The 18,101-nt window shown below is 38.9% G+C and overlaps 2 protein-coding genes across 10 annotated transcripts; both read left to right on the top strand.

The window, feature by feature from the left end:
- The first annotated feature begins 34 nt into the window (after window positions 1-34).
- On the top strand, window positions 35-2,644 carry LOC107799617 (subtilisin-like protease SBT3). The gene has a single exon (XM_016622760.2). The coding sequence runs from the start codon at window positions 220-222 to the stop codon at window positions 2,563-2,565; it is 2,346 nt and encodes a 781-aa protein (XP_016478246.1). The 5' UTR covers window positions 35-219; the 3' UTR covers window positions 2,566-2,644.
- Window positions 2,645-3,001: 357 nt separating this feature from the next.
- On the top strand, window positions 3,002-17,656 carry LOC142173241 (uncharacterized). 9 transcript variants are annotated; one of them, XM_075237988.1, is made up of 5 exons: window positions 3,002-3,360; window positions 3,459-3,501; window positions 11,358-11,409; window positions 15,719-15,778; window positions 17,416-17,656. In XM_075237988.1, exons 1-5 carry the CDS (start codon window positions 3,264-3,266, stop codon window positions 17,437-17,439), a joined length of 276 nt encoding a protein of 91 aa, XP_075094089.1. In that variant the 5' UTR covers window positions 3,002-3,263; the 3' UTR covers window positions 17,440-17,656. The 9 variants fall into 9 exon arrangements, 4 of the variants coding, with proteins under 4 accessions (XP_075094089.1, XP_075094086.1, XP_075094087.1 ...); XM_075237985.1 differs by lacking the exon at window positions 11,358-11,409 and adding an exon at window positions 14,470-14,538; XM_075237986.1 differs by lacking the exon at window positions 11,358-11,409 and adding an exon at window positions 14,470-14,538 and having other exon boundaries at window positions 3,002-3,339.
- The last annotated feature ends 445 nt before the right edge of the window (window positions 17,657-18,101 follow it).

An 18,101-nucleotide genomic window follows, 5' to 3' on the forward strand; every position in this document is an offset into this window, starting at 1 on the left:
AATGAGTCAAATACCAAAACACTCATAGAATTTAAATTTTGGATCCGCATATGTTTCCAAGCACACATCCATACAAACTGATTATATTAATTGGTACAGTTCACTTTTATAATAGCCGCCTATGTTTACTACATTGATTGCTAAAGGGACCTCATATGCTTAATCCTATAAAGTCAATTGAATGTTTGGTGGTTTAAGTGCAGTGTGTAGTGAGTGAACATGGGATCTAGAATGGGCTTACCTTATTGTCTTCATCTTCTCTTACTATCATGGTTTCTTTCTGCCCATGTCTTCTGTTTCTTAGCCATAGCACAAAGATCCACTTACATAGTTCACCTGGACAAGTCGTTGATGCCTAATATCTTTGCTGATTACCATCATTGGCATTCTTCCACTATTGATTCCATTAAAGCTGCAGTTCCTTCATCAGTGGACAGATTCCACTCTGCTCCAAAACTTGTTTACTCTTATGACAATGTATTTCATGGCTTCAGTGCTGTTTTGTCCAAAGATGAACTTGAAGCTTTGAAGAAGTTACCAGGTTTCGTTTCAGCTTACAAAGATAGAACTGTGGAACCTCACACTACCTATACATCTGATTTCCTCAAGCTCAATCCTTCATCTGGGCTATGGCCTGCTTCTGGTTTAGGCCAAGAAGTGATCATTGGTGTTCTTGACGGTGGCATCTGGCCGGAATCTGAAAGCTTTCGAGATGATGGTATGCCTGAAATCCCCAAAAGGTGGAAAGGAATTTGCAAGCCCGGCACACAGTTCAACACTTCATTGTGCAACAGAAAACTTATTGGGGCTAATTACTTTAATAAGGGAATTTTGGCTAATGATCCATCTGTGAACATTTCCATGAATTCTGCCAGGGATACTGATGGTCACGGCTCACATTGCGCTTCCATTGCTGCTGGGAACTTTGCAAAAGGTGTTTCCCATTTTGGATATGCAGCAGGAACAGCAAGAGGAGTTGCGCCACGAGCTAGGCTAGCTGTGTACAAGTTTAGCTTTAACGAAGGAACCTTTACTTCAGATTTAATTGCTGCTATGGACCAAGCTGTTGCAGACGGTGTTGACATGATATCCATTTCTTATGGGTACCGTTTCATTCCCTTGTATGAAGATGCTATATCAATTGCTTCTTTTGGAGCTATGATGAAGGGAGTGCTAGTTTCTGCTTCAGCTGGAAATCGAGGTCCAAGCATGGGAAGTTTAGGCAACGGATCTCCATGGATCTTGTGTGTGGCATCAGGATACACCGACCGAACATTTGCAGGAACTTTGACTTTGGGCAATGGCTTACAAATTAGGGGTTGGAGCTTGTTTCCTGCAAGAGCCTTTGTCAGGGATTCACTGGTGATTTACAACAAGACTCTAGCCGCTTGCAATTCAGACGAGTTGTTATTACAAGTACCTGACCCCGAACGTACCATCATCATCTGCGATGATAGTAATGGCAATAATTGGGATTTGTCCAGTCAGTTTTTTTACGTAACTCGAGCAAGACTTCGGGCAGGCATCTTTATCTCTCAGGATCCAGGAGTATTCAGGTCTGCTTCTTTTTCCTACCCGGGAGTTGTGATTGACAAAAAGGAAGGGAAGCAAGTCATCAATTACGTTAAAAGCAGTGTTTCTCCCACGGCCACCATCACGTTCCAAGAAACGTATGTGGATGGAGAAAGACCAGCCCCAGTTCTTGCTGGAAGCTCAGCACGAGGGCCCTCCAGAAGCTACTTGGGAATCGCAAAGCCAGACATTATGGCACCAGGGGTACTGATTCTTGCAGCTGTCCCTCCTAATCTCTTTTCAGAAAGCATTGGGACAAATATAGGATTATCTACTGATTACGAGCTTAAATCAGGCACATCCATGGCTGCACCACATGCTGCTGGAATTGCAGCAATGCTAAAAGGGGCACATCCTGAATGGAGTCCTTCAGCTATTCGCTCCGCCATGATGACCACAGCAAACCATTTGGATAATACTCAAAAACCTATTAGAGAGGACGATGGCATGGTAGCCACGCCGCTAGACATGGGAGCAGGGCATGTTAATCCGAACAGAGCTCTTGATCCCGGCCTAGTATATGATGCTACTCCGCAAGATTACATAAATCTTATATGCTCAATGAATTTCACAGAAGAGCAATTTAAAACTTTTGCAAGATCATCAGCCAATTACAACAACTGCTCAAGTCCATGTGCTGATCTCAATTATCCATCATTCATTGCCTTGTATCCGTTCAGTCTCGAGGGAAACTTCACCTGGTTGAAGCAGAAATTCAGGAGGACCCTTACAAATGTTGGTAAAGGTGGAACAACTTATAAAGTAAAGATAGAAACTCCAAAGAATTCCACAGTTTCAGTGTCTCCAAAAACTCTGGTGTTCAAGAAGAAAAATGAGAAACAAAGTTATACTTTGACAATTCGGTATATAGGTGACGAGAATCAGAGTAGAAATGTTGGGTCTATCACTTGGGTTGAAGAGAATGGGAACCATTCAGTAAGAAGTCCTATAGTGATAACTCGTATAATTGCGGTCTGGGGTTCAGATGATTAGGAGCATTAGATTATGTGTACTGAATGAAAAAGTGCTTGTATCCACACGACATTGGAATAATTTATGTTTACACTAGAAACAACTTTTAAGCGTTGAAACGCCCCAACATCGCTGATTTTATCCCTAAGAACTGTATGATCAATCCCAAAAAAGGTTAAAAGAAAAATCGACTATGTTCATACACATATATATTCCAGAAAACACGTTATACAAACATAATAAACATATATGTTTATTCCAATGTCCTACGCCCAAAAGACAATGGAATAAATTTACTAGTCAATTGCAGCAATTTTCAGAGCATATGAACACTTGCTTGCAGTGTGTTGAAAAACATTTTAAGAAAGGACAGTTAGCAGAACCCAAATCAATGGAGAGTTCGAAGGCTAAGGTTGAATTGAGAGGGGAAGTCGCCACGAACAACTTAAGTATTGGCAAAAAACAGCAATTGAATTTTCTCCGCTTCAGATTTTCTTGCAATTTAAACCGCAAATTACAGAACCAAAACGCTTCACATACCCAACTGCTTACCCGCACCGCTTCGAAAAAACCTTCTGCAAACGTTCAACCCCGTTTTCCCTGTTCAATTTCCCCCAGACCTCTAACATTGTGAATTAATTTCTATAAACTCAACTACATTCGCCTTCTTTGTCTATTTCTTATTTGGGGTAAACGAAAAAAATAAAGAAGTTATCGATATGCTTACACAAATTCTATTTCCTTCGACGCCAATGAAGACATCCGAAGAACACCATCACTCGACCACTGTTTCAGGTATTCGCTCCATAATTGCTGGTATGTAATCCTTTCACAGTTTAGTATTTATCATTTATGTCTTATTCTTATATATTTCACTCTTACTAACTTGTATGAACCCTAATCTAATTGTATAGGTACGGATAAACAAGTATGCAAAAACACAAACAAAAGTATGAGGTACAATCCAAACCTTCTTTGCTATTGTTTTTTTCCTCCAAATCAGAACTTATAATGTGAATCTATATATATATATATATATATATATATATATATATATATATATATATATATATATTAAAGGAATAAGGTTATCATATATAATTAACATTGTGGTTGTCAAGTGGCAAACTATTAAAAAGCCACTTGGCGTTCTTAAAGTGAGTTTAGGGGGAGATTTTCAATTAAAAAAATAGAACTTATATGAAATCACATTTAATAGATTTTTTTTTTAAATTTAGTTTTGTCTCTTACATGACAATCTTCAACTCAATTTTGTTATGGATCTTTAATTGTTTTATTTTCGGCTAAGTAGTTTCATTTGTCCAGACAAATATGAAAAAAGAAAAAGTAAGGATTTATTAACATAATTAAAATTGTATCAATTTACTATAAAGATGCAAATGTCATATAGAATACTATAATTATGGCAACAAAAAAAAAAAGAAGAGAAAAGACAAATTCATCGAAACATTCATGGATATAAAAAGCTAAATTACTTAAACAAAAAGGAAGACGAAATAAATAAAATTATATGAACTGTTAAAAAAAAGAAGAAGAGTAAATTGCTCTTCCACATAGTGTTTTTGAAAAGATAATAAATAAATAATACTCAAAAATATTATTGATAAGTTTAATTTGAGTAATAGCATAAAAGAACACAAGAATAAAAATAGATGAAAATTTTTATTACAAGAAAAAAAATACCAAAAATATTGTTATAATGAGAGTAGTGGAACAACAACAACAACAACAACAACAACAAACCCAGTAGTTTCCCACAAATGGGGTTTGGGGAGGATAATATGTACTGTCACGACCCAAAATCTACTATAGGCCGTGATGACGCCTAACACCGCCGTCAGGCAAGGCAACTGTGATTAACCAACTTAGTTACTCATTTCAGTATCTTTAAAATCATAAATTTCATTAAATAAATAGAGTAAAATCTGGTACTCGTAGAGCACCCGTGATTTTTATTTATCAATTTCTATATAAAGTATAAATTATAAGATAAAATGATAATAATTACGTGACTACAATAATGAACACCCAAAATCCGGTGTCATAAGTGCATGAGCATCTACTAAGAAATATAATAAAATACATCTGTCTGGAATACAAGTTAGACAAGAGAATATAAGTAACTTTGATGGAGACTCTGTATGCTGCAGATCGTAACGCGCCTCTGCGCCCAAAAGACCACTAGATATATATATACCTGCATAATAAGTGCAGAAGTGCATGAGTACGTAAATCAATGCAAATCCAGTAAGTATCTAGCCTAACCCCGGAGAAGTAGTGACGAGGGGCCGACATCGACACTTACTAGTGGTCCAATATATCAAGTGCAATAGAAGGTAAACAAGTATGAGGCATGGTAAAAGTAAATAAACAGTGTAAACAGATATAGGTACGTGGTACGATCCTCCTCTGAACAGTAAATACAAGCTCTTAGTTATCGGTCACCTCCTCCACTAGAGTATATATGTAAAATGGTCCCCACCAGATAGATCGTCATACCTCAAATCAGGAAAGCTCACATATACGATGGCTTTTTGTCAAATATTACGCACGATGCTGCCGAGGCGAACAACCCGATCCCATAAGATTGTTTCATAAAGCTACCGAGGCGAACGACTCGATCCCATAAGAGTATTTATAGAAATGCCAAGACGAACGACCCGATCCCATAATAATATGTACATTGCCGAGGGTCGAACGACACGAACCATAGATGCATCTATTATACTGCCGATGCGAACAACCCGCTCCCATGAGAATATGATACTTTAACGAGTCCTTGACCCCACTCACGAAGATACGTGTGAGTTATGAAATGAAAAGAAGCTTTTAAATGAAAACGCACAATGTGAGAGAATTTCGTAAGGGAAACACAATTATTCCGTGGCTAATCAAGTAGCTCGTCAAATCTCTACAATAGCGAGTCTATCACTCTACGCAAGCCTAGTCTCAGTTTGTATCGCGAAATAAGGGAATTATACAGGCAAGGAAAACTCAAATAATACAATTAAAGCATGGCGTGAACCTAAGTCTACCCGGACATAATCAGGAACTCTAGCATACGCACGGACACTCGTCACCTCATACGTGCGCAGATCCCACAACATGTAGCATACAACAAGAAAAACACCTACGAGGTAAATTCCCCTCACAGGGTTAGATAGGAGACTTACCTCGCTCCGAAGTTCCATAACCGGCTCCAACGCCTCTCTAAAACCTTAGACCAAAAGCCCATCGGTTCGAAACTAGCCAAATAATGTGCAAATCAATAAAAAATATACTAAAATGCTTATAATTAATCAATTTATAACAATTCCCAACTCTGCTCAAAGAGTCAATAAAGTCAACCCTCAGGCCCACGTATCTTGATTCCGAAATTTTTTGAAGATAAACTTTACCCATAACATTACGAACTCAAATACATATTTTATTCCTAACTTCACTTCCAAAATTGTGGTCAAAATCCGAAATACCAATTCTAGGTTTTCTCTTAAAATCCCAAAATTCCTACAATTTTCTATGTATTTACAAGCCTAAATTTGTATATTTAACTCACAACTTGTAGAAATTACTTACCTCATGATAGGCGATGAAAATGGCGCTCCAAAATCGCTCCAAGGCCGACTCCCATGGAATAAATGAAATGAAAATGAGCCAAACCCACGTACTTATCAAGGCCCTCTGCCCAACGATCATCACACCTGCGGTCACTTGACTGCACTTCGGTCCCGTAGGTGAGGCCAAAATTTCGCTTCTGTGGTTCCCTTAAGGCCTCCCCTCCTCCGCATTTGCGGTCAAGCACATGCGAAGGCGCACCTGCGCCCGTTCCTCCGCTTCTGCGGAAATACCTCCCCTTCCCCTATTTCGCTTCTGCGACCAACAACCCGCACCTGCGAGCTTGCAGGTGCGGTGGATTCCTCACACTTGTAAATCCAGCCAACCTTACTCCCCTCCGCTTCTACGACCCCTTTGGCCGCTTCTGCGAGCTCGCACCTGCGGCCCTTTCCATGCATGTGCTATTGCAGCATATCTCAGCTGCCTCAGCAATTCTTCCAAGTCCAAACTAGATCCGTTTCCCATCCGATTCGCACCCGAGGCCCCCGGGAACCCATCCAAACATACCAACATATCCCAAAACACGATATGGACATAGTCGAAACCTCAAACCACGTCAAACAATATGAAAACTACGAATTAATGATCGAAACCTTTATTTAAACTTTCAAACATTCAAATTTCGCCGAACGCGTCCGAATTATACTTAAACATTCCGGAATAACGCCAAATTTTTCGTGCAAGTCACAAATCACGATACGAACCTATTCCAAGGCTTGGAACTTCAAACGGACATCGATACACTAAAATTCATTTCAAATCAAACATAATAAATTCTTAAACTTTCAAAATGCCAACCTTCCATAATAGACGCCGAAATGCTCCCGGACCACCCGATACTCAACCCGATCATACGCCTAAGTCTGAAATCATCATACGAACCTATTGGAACCTTTAAATCCTGATTCAAGGTCGTTTACTCAAAAGTCAAACCTTAGTCAACTCTTCCAACTTAAAGCTTCCGAATTGAGAAGTTTTCTTCCGAAACCACTCCGAACTTCCCGAAATTCAATTCCGACTATGCGTACAAGTCATAGAATATGAAGTGAAGCTACTCAAGGTCTCAAACCGCCGAATGACGTGCTAAAGCTCAAATCGACCGGTCGGGTCGTTACATTCTCCCCACACTTAAACATAAGTTTATCCTCGAACGTGCCAGGAACTATTCTGGAGTTGTCCAAAATCATTGTTTAGCACCTCGTGCACATGCCCGTGCCACCACAACCCATGTGAGCACATTAGCTCGTGTTAGACTGAAGATCTTCCTTTTAATTTTATCCAACAAGCTTTAGGACCAAATTCCAACCTCCGAATTTCTCCACAAGACTTGATTCTAACATACGAACACCGTATCGATCTCCACACGCTGAACCCACACATGATCATGCACCCATGCTGACATCACACAATGCATCGTATAACTCAATTTCCCATGATAACCTCCTCCAAGCACAACAATTGCAAATTCACTGACCCGATGCCCGTAGTATACCTCATAACACATATAAACTCGGTCTCAACCCTCACAATACTGCAACAATGAAAGAGACACAGAAACTCATAACCACCCATCAAATCAATAACTCGCAGAGTTTCTCCGCTTGACAAGGACCGTTACCTCATTCTGAACTGAATAATGACATTCTCTCTTTAATATACCTTACATAAATCCAACTGCACCGATTTTAGGCCCAATAACCTCGTCTCACCCAGTACAAGCTGCTAAGGCAATAAGCCACCTCAAACACTGACCAAGATATCATATGACGCCATCAATGCGCCGACAAGTGATGGTAGGCTATAATCTCGTATTTTAGTGCACTTTAATTGAGTTTGAGCGTTAATCGCTAGTATTTTATACTAATTATATATTTTATGCCTTGTAGGAGTGATTCCTAGCTATGTAGATATTTTGGAATGAATTCAAGCTATTATGGAGCTTTGAAGTCTGAGTAAAAGCATAAGGATTAAGTTGGGATCGTGTTCGGTGATCAACAAACAATAGTGCACTTAACGAGAGAAATGATGAATTGAGTAGGACGCCACCCAGGTGAGCGAATGCGCAAGTCAGGCAGAACATTGTCCAAAGTGCGCGGCCATATGTGCGAGCACACTCCCAGGTGCGCGGCCGCGCACGTCCAACGCCAGAAAATGTCCTATTTCGCGTAGAAAAAGGTGTTTTCGCTTGGGCCCGATCCTACTTGGTATATATACATGGAAAAATATTATTTTCTAGACTTTTGACATATCTAATACCTAAGGAGTCTAAGGAGGAGTTGGAGCAGTAAAAGCACAAGGAATTTATCCTCCAATCCTCACTCAAGGCAAGAGTTTGGATCGTTATATGTTTTCCTTTACTTTAAACATACTTGTGATGAATTGCTCCATCTCTATGGAGTAGTTCTCTTTAGGGTTTGATGGATTTGGTGTATTGATATTTGTTTGTGGATTATAACTCTAATTTTTATGTATTGAATAGTTTTGGATGATTTAAGTATTGCATCTATATTCATATGTTCATGTAATCGAGAGAGGCATAACTTGTGATATCGTTGCATTCTCTTGTTGGTTGAGTTCATTAATTCTTCTTAGTAATCAAAAGATGCTAGTTGAATTATTGTTTAACCCTAGTTAGGAGGATAATCGAGAGAGGTTCTCCTAAAGACCAATCCACTACGAATTCTTGCATATCTTCATTGAGCTTAATTTGTTCATATTATGAGGTTGAGACTTAATCAAGGGAGGAGTTTCTACTAAACGTTTGAACTAATAATTGAGTGAATTCGAGAGACTCACTTGAATATTAGAAGTGAATTAAGTAGAGTTAAGTCCTAGACATTTATCTTGCACCTATCCAATCAATCCCTATTTTCTCCCATTGATATCTTCCTTGCTTACTCATGAGTGTCAAGCCTCGATTGAGGAAGATTCTGAATACCTTTTAATACAATGGTGTGTCACAAGATGCAGTTTACTTAAGGGCATTCCCCTTCACACTCAAAGATGATGCAAAATACTGGCTTCGAAGCTTGCCTAATATGACCAGAAAATTTATTGATAAATATTTCTCATCAGCTAAGACGGGCAAGTTTAGAAGAGAAATCCATAACCTTTGCCAGAACGAGACTGAAACTGTGTTTGGAGCTTGTGAGAGGTTTAAGGAGATAGTGCGAAATTGTCAACATAACGGAATTAAACTCTAGATGAAACTCCAAGATTTTTGGGATGGATTGACACCTGCCTCACGTAGAACATTGAGTAATGCAGCTGGAGGCCCGTTGATGAAGAAGACTCCAGAGGATATAGTCACAATTCTAGATGAGGTATGAGAAGACGCAAATCAGTGGCCCTCTGAGACTGCTGAAAGAAGAAGATCAACTGGTGTTCACCAAGTTGATGCTAACACATCGGTGCAGGTACAACTTGATGCCATGGCCAAGGAAAAAAGAAGGCTGACCTTAGCTTCGATACACAGTGAGCCCCATGCACATGTGATATATTTGGAAGAAGACACCCTACTCATGAGTGTCAAGCCTCAATTGAGGAAGTTAATGCTGTTGGGAATTATAATTTCAATGCAATGGGTCAGAAGCACCCTAGTTTTTCATGGAGTTCACCTGGGGGTACTGCAAATGCATGGCAACAAAACAACCGTAGATTTCAGGGACAAGGAGCCTCAGGCTTCCAAAATCAGTAGAGGCCGCAGTTCCAGCCTCAACATTTCACTCAGCCTGGGCTAGAAGATCTAATAAAGTCCTTCATTGTCAAGACAGATGAGAGATTAGATGCTCATGGTGCAGCTGTAAAAGAACTTGGCACAGGGTTGCGAAACTTGGAGAAGCAAGTGGGGCAAATTACAACTGTATTGTCTGAGAGAATCCCAGGTAATCTGCCAGCTGATACTGAAAGAAACCCCAAAGAAACAGTGAATGTTGTGACCTTGAGAAGCGGGTTGAAAGATCCCACTCCAATCCAAAAAGAGATGGTATCTAAAAAAGAAAGTGGGGAGCATCTGAAAAATGAAGTTAATAAAAAGAAGAAAGGCAAGAAGGGAGCTGAGAAAAAGAAGAAGGATGAGACTTCGATAAAGGAGGATCGGAATGAGAGCGAGCACATGCATGCTCTACTTTTCCCCCAAAAGCTATGTAGAGAAAAGCTGGACAAGCAGTTTGAGAGATTTCTAGATATGCTGAGACAGGTTAATGTAAATTTTCCATTCACAGAAGTTCTCTCACAAATGCCAGCTTATGTCAAATTCTTGAAGGAGATCCTTACAAAGAAGAGGAAGATAGGAGAGACTTCAGTGGTCAAGCTCACAGAGCATTGCAGTGCAATCTTGCAAAACAAACTCCCACAAAAGTGTGGAGATCCAGAGAGTTTTACTATACCTTATTTGTTTGGCACCCTTAATTTTGATAAGTCTTTGTGTGATTCTGGTGACTCAATTACTTTAATGCCTTTGTCTATTTACAGGAAGCTGGAGAATGAGATTGGAGAGATTTGGTCTGCACCAATATAGTTGCAGCTGGCAGACCAAACAACTATCATACCTGAGGGGATAGTGGAATATGTCTTAGTTCAAGTAGATAAGTTTGTATTTCCTGTAGATTTTATAGTAGTGAAGATGGAGGAGAATAAGGAGGTCTCCCTCATTCCAGGAAGACCATTCTTAGCGACGGGTAGAGCAATATTGGACTTACATGATAGAAAACTGATGCTTAGAGTGGGTGAGGAGACGGTGACGTTCGAGATGAATGTAGAGACGGGGGTGAAAAAGGAGAAGCCAGCTGCAAGTGTTGAGTGGAAGGTGAAGAGTTAAAAAAAAGGCTGCAGTTAATGAACAAGATAAGTGGGGGGTGTATCCCAAGAAGGCTAAGAAGAAACTGTGTGCAGGGATGTGCGCACTAGTTCGGGCGAGAATAATGGAGCCCGACTTTGATTCAGACCCCGACTAGAAATTCAGGGAAGTTTCCTTTACCTTATGTTTTTTAATTGTGTGTCATGGGGACATGCCACAACTTTAAGTGTAGGGTGGGGGATATTTGTATGTTTTATGTATACTAGTTTTAGTTTGTTTTGCTTTTTAATAGTTAGAAGAATTTTTTTTGAATAAAATAAAAAACCATAAAATTTTAAAAAATCTTTAATTTTTCCTGACAATGAATATCATTTGACAGGTTTCTTGAGGGAGTTAAGTCAAAGGAAAAAGACCAAAAAGATTTTCTATTGGTAGGTAGTGTATTAAATCCCCCTTGGTTTTTCTTTGTGCAGCGGTTCTTTTCCAAGGGTTTTGTTTGAACTGTGTGTAGTTAGTTTTTATTTTGTTAGAAGTAGGAAGCCTTGTGTTGTGAGCTGAATTGAAGGAAATATCTCTTGACTTGGTTATGCCTTGAGAGTGGTGAGTGCTTTAGTTTTGATGCTTAGACTCAGTTTTTGACTCTTGTATAAGTATCTTAAACTGTATGATCTTAACTTTGCTTAACTGCTTTGACTAGAGTGTCTTGATAATCCAATATTGAGTGAGTTATGTGCCAGGTGTGTGTGGTTTTGCATATTCTGTGCATTGTATTTGATGTCTAGAACTTGCCCCTTGTGTTTGCAAAGCAAAATAGTAGTTCTGTTCAGTCTTGGAAGTGATATAGGCATTTCTTTGTTGAGCCAGTTATATGCTTTTACCCACCTATTTGTTATGTATCGTAGTTAACCCCTTTGAGCCTATAATCCTGTTCCTTTGGCAACCACATTACAAGCCTTGCCCATTTGTTTGAATTAACCATCTATTTGAACCTTGTACCTCTCATGAGCACCTGAATTTGTTATGAACTTTGTAAAAGTTGAAGTGTGGGGTGGTGTGATGACCCAAAAGGTCATCTTATATTTTAGAACTCGATTTTGTGCTCTTAAGCCTTAAAAATCTCATTGTTACCCTCCTCAATTTGCGTGCGCAGTCCGGACGTGTTTCAGGAAAACGTTTATGTTGAAAATTGATGAAAATAAGAATTTTTGCCTTAAAAATTGATTTTAGTGGACTTCAGTCAACAATTTTGGTAAACAGACCCGGATCCGTGTTCTGACGGCCCCAGTAGGTCCGTATCGAATTATGGGACCTGAGCGTATGCCCAGAATCGATATCGGAGGTCCCTAGCTCGAGTTATGATTTTGTTTAATGAAAATTCAAAGTGAAAATTATTTGTTTTTAAGAATTTATTGATGTTTGGCATTGTTAGTACGGGGTCCGTATTTTTTGTTCCGGAGCCTGGTACAAGTTCATTATAATATTTTAGACTTGTGTGTGAAATTTGGTGATAAACAGTGTTGATTTGACGTGATTAATACGTCCAATTGAGAAGATAAGAATTTTAAAGTGTTCTTAAGAATTTCATTTGATTTGATGCTAAATTCGTAGTTCTAGGTATTATTTTGGCGATTTGATCACGTGAACAAGTTCGTATGATATTTTTAGACTTGTGTGCATGTTTGGTTTGGAGCCCCGAGGGCTCGGGTGAGTTTCGGATAGGCTACGAGATGTTTAGCCTTTGGAAAAATCTGGTATTTTGCTGCAGCAGGTGTTCTGGCATGTCCTTCTTCGCATTCGCGAAGGTACTCTCGCGAACGCGAAGAGTAAACTGGTCACCTGGAATTTTCTTCTTCGCGAACGCGATGCGATAGGGGCGTTACCCTTTGCGAACGCAACCAGCTCCTCGCGAACGCGTAGTGTTATGCATACCTGGGGGAGAGTCAGTGATCCTTCATCGCGAACGCGAGCATGGTCTCGCGAACGCGAAGACCATGGGGTAACCATCGCGAACGCGAAGTAGGTCTCATGAACGTGAAGGCTTGTAAGCTCTGCTCTTCGCGAACGCGACAGTGGCCTCGCGAACGCGATGCACACTGTCGCCAAGTGCTTAAAACATAATCAAAACGAGATTTAGCCAAAAAAAATCATTTTCTCAAAAACCAAACGGTTAGAGGCGTGTGATGACCCAAAATGCCATCTTTAAAGTTAATAATTAATTCTATATTTTAAGACCTCAAAAAGCACTATTTATCATTACTCGACTTGCGTGCGCAGTCCGTAAAATTTTTCGAAAATTTTTTAAGTGAAAAATGGATTAAAATATGAATTAGAGCTTTAAAACTCAACTGAGTTGACTTTTGTAAATATTTTGAGCAAACGGAATTGGATCAGTGTTTTGACAGTTTCGGTAGGTCTGTATGGTGATTTTGGACTTAGGAGCGTGATCGAAATTTTATTTGGAAGTCCGTAGTGAAATTACTCTTGAAATGGCTAAAATAGTAATTTAAGTTTGGACCGGGGAGTTGACTTTTTGATATCGGGGTCGGAATCTAGTTTCAAAAATTTTCATAGCTCCGGTATGCCATTTATGACTTGTGTGCAAAATTTGAGGTCAATCAGACTTGATTTGATAGGTTTCGACATCAAATGTAGAAGTTAGAAATTCTTAAGTTTCATTAAGCTTGAATTGGGGTGTGATTTGTGATTTTAGCATTGTTTGATGTGATTTGAGGTTTCAAATAAGTTTGTATGATGTTTTAGGACTTTTTGGTATATTTTGTTGAGGCCTCGAGGGCCTCGGGTGAGTTTCGGATGGTTAACGGATCAAGAATTGAAGCCGGGAAACTGCTGAAGTTGAGTTTGCTGGTTTTTTTTTGGTTGATCTGGTTTTTCCTTTATCCGTCAAAATCGGGGTCCATGACCGCGGTCCAGGACCGAGGGCCATGATCGAGCCCCATGACCGAGGTCCAGGACCAAGGTACATGATCGAGGTGCATGATCAAGGTGCATGATCGAGGTTCAGGATCGAAGGCAGCCTGGACAGATCTGTAAGTTATAAAACAGGGGACTTCGTCCCATTTGCCATTTTTGACGAATTGGAGCTTGAGGAGAGGTGATTTTGATATATTTTCAAGGTAAAATATTGGGGCAAGTGATTCTAACTCGGATTTGGTCAATATACATGAATATATCATTGTTTTCACCATTTAATTTGTGCTTTGAGATTGAAATTTTGCGAAACATTTAGAAATCTCATAGAAATGAAGTTTTGAGATTCCGGTGTCGATTCGAAGTCGGATTTGAGTAAAACTGGTATGGTTGGACTCGTAATTGAATGTGTTATCGGATTTTGTGAGTTTCGCCGGATTTCGAGACGTGGGTCCCACGAGTGATTTTTGAGCTAATTCCGGATTTTATTGAAAAATATAATATTTTCTTATGAAATTGATTCCTATAATTTTTGTTGACTCTATCAAATTAATTATGACTAGATTCGAGTCGATCGAAGTCGGAAAATTGAGGAAAAAGCATACTAGTTGGTTAAATTGGAGCAAGTCGAGGTAAGTGACTTGTCTAATCTTGTGTGGGGAAAATCTCCCCAAAGATTGGTATTGAAGTGATAAATTGTAATGTGTTGAAAGTCGTGTACACGGGGTGACGAGTGTGTACACGGAATAAATGTGAAAGATTATATTTTTAAATTGTGTAGATCACCATTGCGCATTAATTAAACTATTTTATTTTAATATATTCTTCATCATTGATTTAATGTTTATATTTTAAAGTTGCTTGACCTTTTCTTACTAATTGTTTCACCTATTTAGTTGAAACTTGGTTTCTTTCATTTTGTGCATTATTTGAAGTTGATTCTCTTTTAATTAAATATTAGTAATATGAAGTATTTGACATTTTTAAATTTGGTATTGAAGTAATGTATTAAAGATTTTAAAATATTATTTTGCTGAATTATTTATTCCTGAATATTTTTGTAAGATTTTCGTACTCATTGTGATGGAGCCATGAGCTCTTTATTGTGAAAAAATATTATTGATGATTTATGTTGGCATGAGCTGTGAGCTCTTTATTGTGGAAAAATATTATTGTTGAAGTATTTTGGCAAGTTAAATTATTTGAGCACTTGAGGTGCAAATTGTGATATATTGTGATGTTGATACGCATGCGGTGGTATAAAGTCTGAGTATTGAAATTCAAGAGGTGAGATAAGGGTGGCTTGATACGCGTGGCTAGTAGGGGGAACTACTAGAAGTCATGCAGTGTGATAAGGATGACTAAACCGAGGGATGCTATTTCGGTAAAAATGTTTTCTTTAAAATATATTGTGAAGGCTCCCGCGGTGAGATAAGGAAATGAGATATTGTGAATTTATTTATGATTTGGGACTACGAGACGGTACCTCGGGAGTGCCCTTGCTGATATTGATTTATGGCCGCAGTTGCCTTTGATTATTTGTAGTGATTTTCTTAAAGTTGAAAGGAATTCTGTTTTGATTCCACGAGATATTATTGCCATTATTTTGTGTAATCAAATGGTGACATGCTACTTGATTCATTTCCATTGTCATTTTATTTTATTATATTGTTAACCATTTTACCATGCAATTATTATTTTCCAGTAGGGCCTGACCTGGCCTCGGTACTACTCTACCGAGGTTAGGCTTGGCACTTACTGGGTACCGCTGTGGTGTACTCATACTACGCTTCTGCACATATTTTTGTGCAGATCCAAGTACTCCTTACCAGCCCCGACATCAGTGAGTTACCTGTACACGGAGACTTCGAGGTATATCTGCCAGCGTCCGCAGACTCCGGAGTCCCCTTCTATCATTATTATGCTGCTTTCTTATTTTTTTTAGACCTTGATATATATAGAGACATTGAGGATAAAATTCTTAGATGCTTGTGACTTATTTCTACCAGGTTTTGGGAGTTGCAATTATTTAAAGTTTTAGATTTCTATTTTTATTGCGCATTGATAGGCTTACCTAGTCTTAGAGACTAGGTGCCATCACGACATCCTACGGAGGGAATTTGGGGTCGTGACAAGGCGAGTTTCAAGAGTCATTTTCTTTCCCAAAGTGTTGGCAAGTGATTCTAAACCATTTTCTTTCAATTACCCATTACATTTCATGAATTATTAACCTAAAATCTAGAATTTTTATGGTAAAATTAGGGGTTAGGGTAGAAATTAGGGATTTCGGAAATTAGGGGATTTAGACCTCAATTTGAGGTCGGATTCCAAAACCAATTATATATTTGGGCTCGGAGGTGAATGAGTAAATGGATTTTGGTCTGAACCTCGAGTTTTGACTAAGCGGGCCTAGGGTCGATTTTTGACTTTTTGGAGAAAAATTTAATTTATGCAATATAATTGATTCCTTTAGCAATATTTGATATTATTGAGTCATTTTTGAATAGATACGAGTGGTTTGGAGGTGAATTCTAGAGGAAAAGTTGTGATTGAGAATTAAGTGGCCTTCGGAACAAGGTAAGTGTTGTGTGTAACCCTGGCTTGAGGGAATTAGGGACCTTAGACTATTTGCTATGTAAAATTCATGTGAGTGGCGTATATGTGAGGTGACGAGTACTTATGCGCCGCCAATTTACCTGTTTTCCATGTTTCTTCCATTTTTCTTATATTGTCTCTTTCCTATGCCTAATTGCTACGTGTTTATACTAGTATTGTTAAATTGATCGTTCTTATCATGTGTACGGATTATCTGGTGATAATTGAGTATTTATTTCAAAGTTGAGATTGATATTGTGGAACCAAATGTTGAAGTAAGGCTTGTACTTGTTAATTTATCTCCATGTTGTTATATATGCATTGCATTATGGTAAAGGAGAGTGTTAATGCACGAAGGGTGATGCCGTGCCATATTATGAGTGTAAAAGCACGAAGGGTGATGCCGTGCCATATTGTTAGTGTAAAAGCACAAAGGGTGATGCTGTGCCATATTGTGAGTGTAAAAGCACGAAGGGTGATGCCGTGCCATATTGTGAGTGTTAATGCACGAAGGGTGATGCTGTGCCATGATATGAGAGTTAATGCACGAAGGGTGATGCCGTGCCGTTTCTATTGATTTTTATGGTGAGGTTGAGAGTAAAGGCACGAAGGGTGATGTCGTGCATTTTTCCTTTATTGTATTCGTGTTCCTGTTGATTCATTATATATTGGTTGTTCCAGTTATCATTCTGCTGTAGTTCTTTATTTCGTATTTCCTTCAGCATGTTTCCCCCTCCCTATAATTCCTGTCTAGCTCTTCATTACTGTTATTTGTATATACAATGTTAAATTATACAAGTTGATTTGTAGGTGCCTTGCCTTAGCCTCGTTACTACTTCGTCGAGGTTAGGCTCGACACTTACCAGTACATGGGGTCGATTGTACTGATACTGCACTTTGCACTTTCTGTGCAGATATTTAGTACCGGCTCAGGTTGATCGAGATTTTTGCTGTTGGACCGCTATCCGGAGACTCAATGTAGATCTGTCGGCATTTACAGACCTTGAAGTCCCCGTCTATCTTTTCTATTCTACTATTTCCTTCATTCAAACAATTATATTTCTTTTAGGCTATTATTTGTAGTGAATTTTAGAATGCTCGTGAATTAGGACTCCAGATCTGGGTGGTAGTAATTAAGGCAGTTTTTTTATATTATTCCGCACTCACCATATTTCACCTTAGCTAATGGTTGTTATTTACTGAATGGAATAAGGATTGGTTTAAATGATTCTCTCACGTTGGCTTGCCTAGCAAGTGAAATATTAGGCGCCATCACGGTCCCGACAGTGGGAATTCTGGGTCGGGACAGGTGGTTGGTTTGGCTTTTGAGTAGAACTAATGAAATAAGGAGAAAGGTGCAATGTATTGAAAAAGTGAGTCACTTGAATTAAAAAGAAAAAAAATAGTTGTATTGTTAAAACTATTCCTTGATAATGGTGACTCTTGATGTAAAAGTGCTTAAAGAAGTAGGGAGCTAATATATGTTGATGTGAAGGTGGAGTTATGGTATGACATAAGTGTGGGGTTTTGAAAGGTAAATTATATGTATTCAAGTGATTAGGGAGGTGTAGTCAACCGCATATCTAAATGTATCCTACCC

The sequence above is a fragment of the Nicotiana tabacum genome, chromosome 19 (assembly GCF_000715075.1).
Source record: "Nicotiana tabacum cultivar K326 chromosome 19, ASM71507v2, whole genome shotgun sequence".
In the NCBI taxonomy this organism is placed as follows: Eukaryota; Viridiplantae; Streptophyta; class Magnoliopsida; order Solanales; family Solanaceae; genus Nicotiana; species Nicotiana tabacum.

Excerpts from the sequence above, each read along its gene's own strand:
- LOC107799617 (XM_016622760.2), top strand. The coding sequence starts at position 220 with ATGGGATCTAGAATGGGCTTACCTTATTGTCTTCATCTTCTCTTACTA.
- LOC142173241 (XM_075237985.1), top strand. The coding sequence starts at position 3,264 with ATGCTTACACAAATTCTATTTCCTTCGACGCCAATGAAGACATCCGAA. Across the intron at positions 3,502-14,469 it reads AACACAAACAAAAGTATGAG|ATTCGAGTCGATCGAAGTCG; the intron begins GTACAATCCAAA and ends AATTATGACTAG. Across the intron at positions 15,779-17,415 it reads CTGTACACGGAGACTTCGAG|ATATTTAGTACCGGCTCAGG; the intron begins GTATATCTGCCA and ends CTTTCTGTGCAG.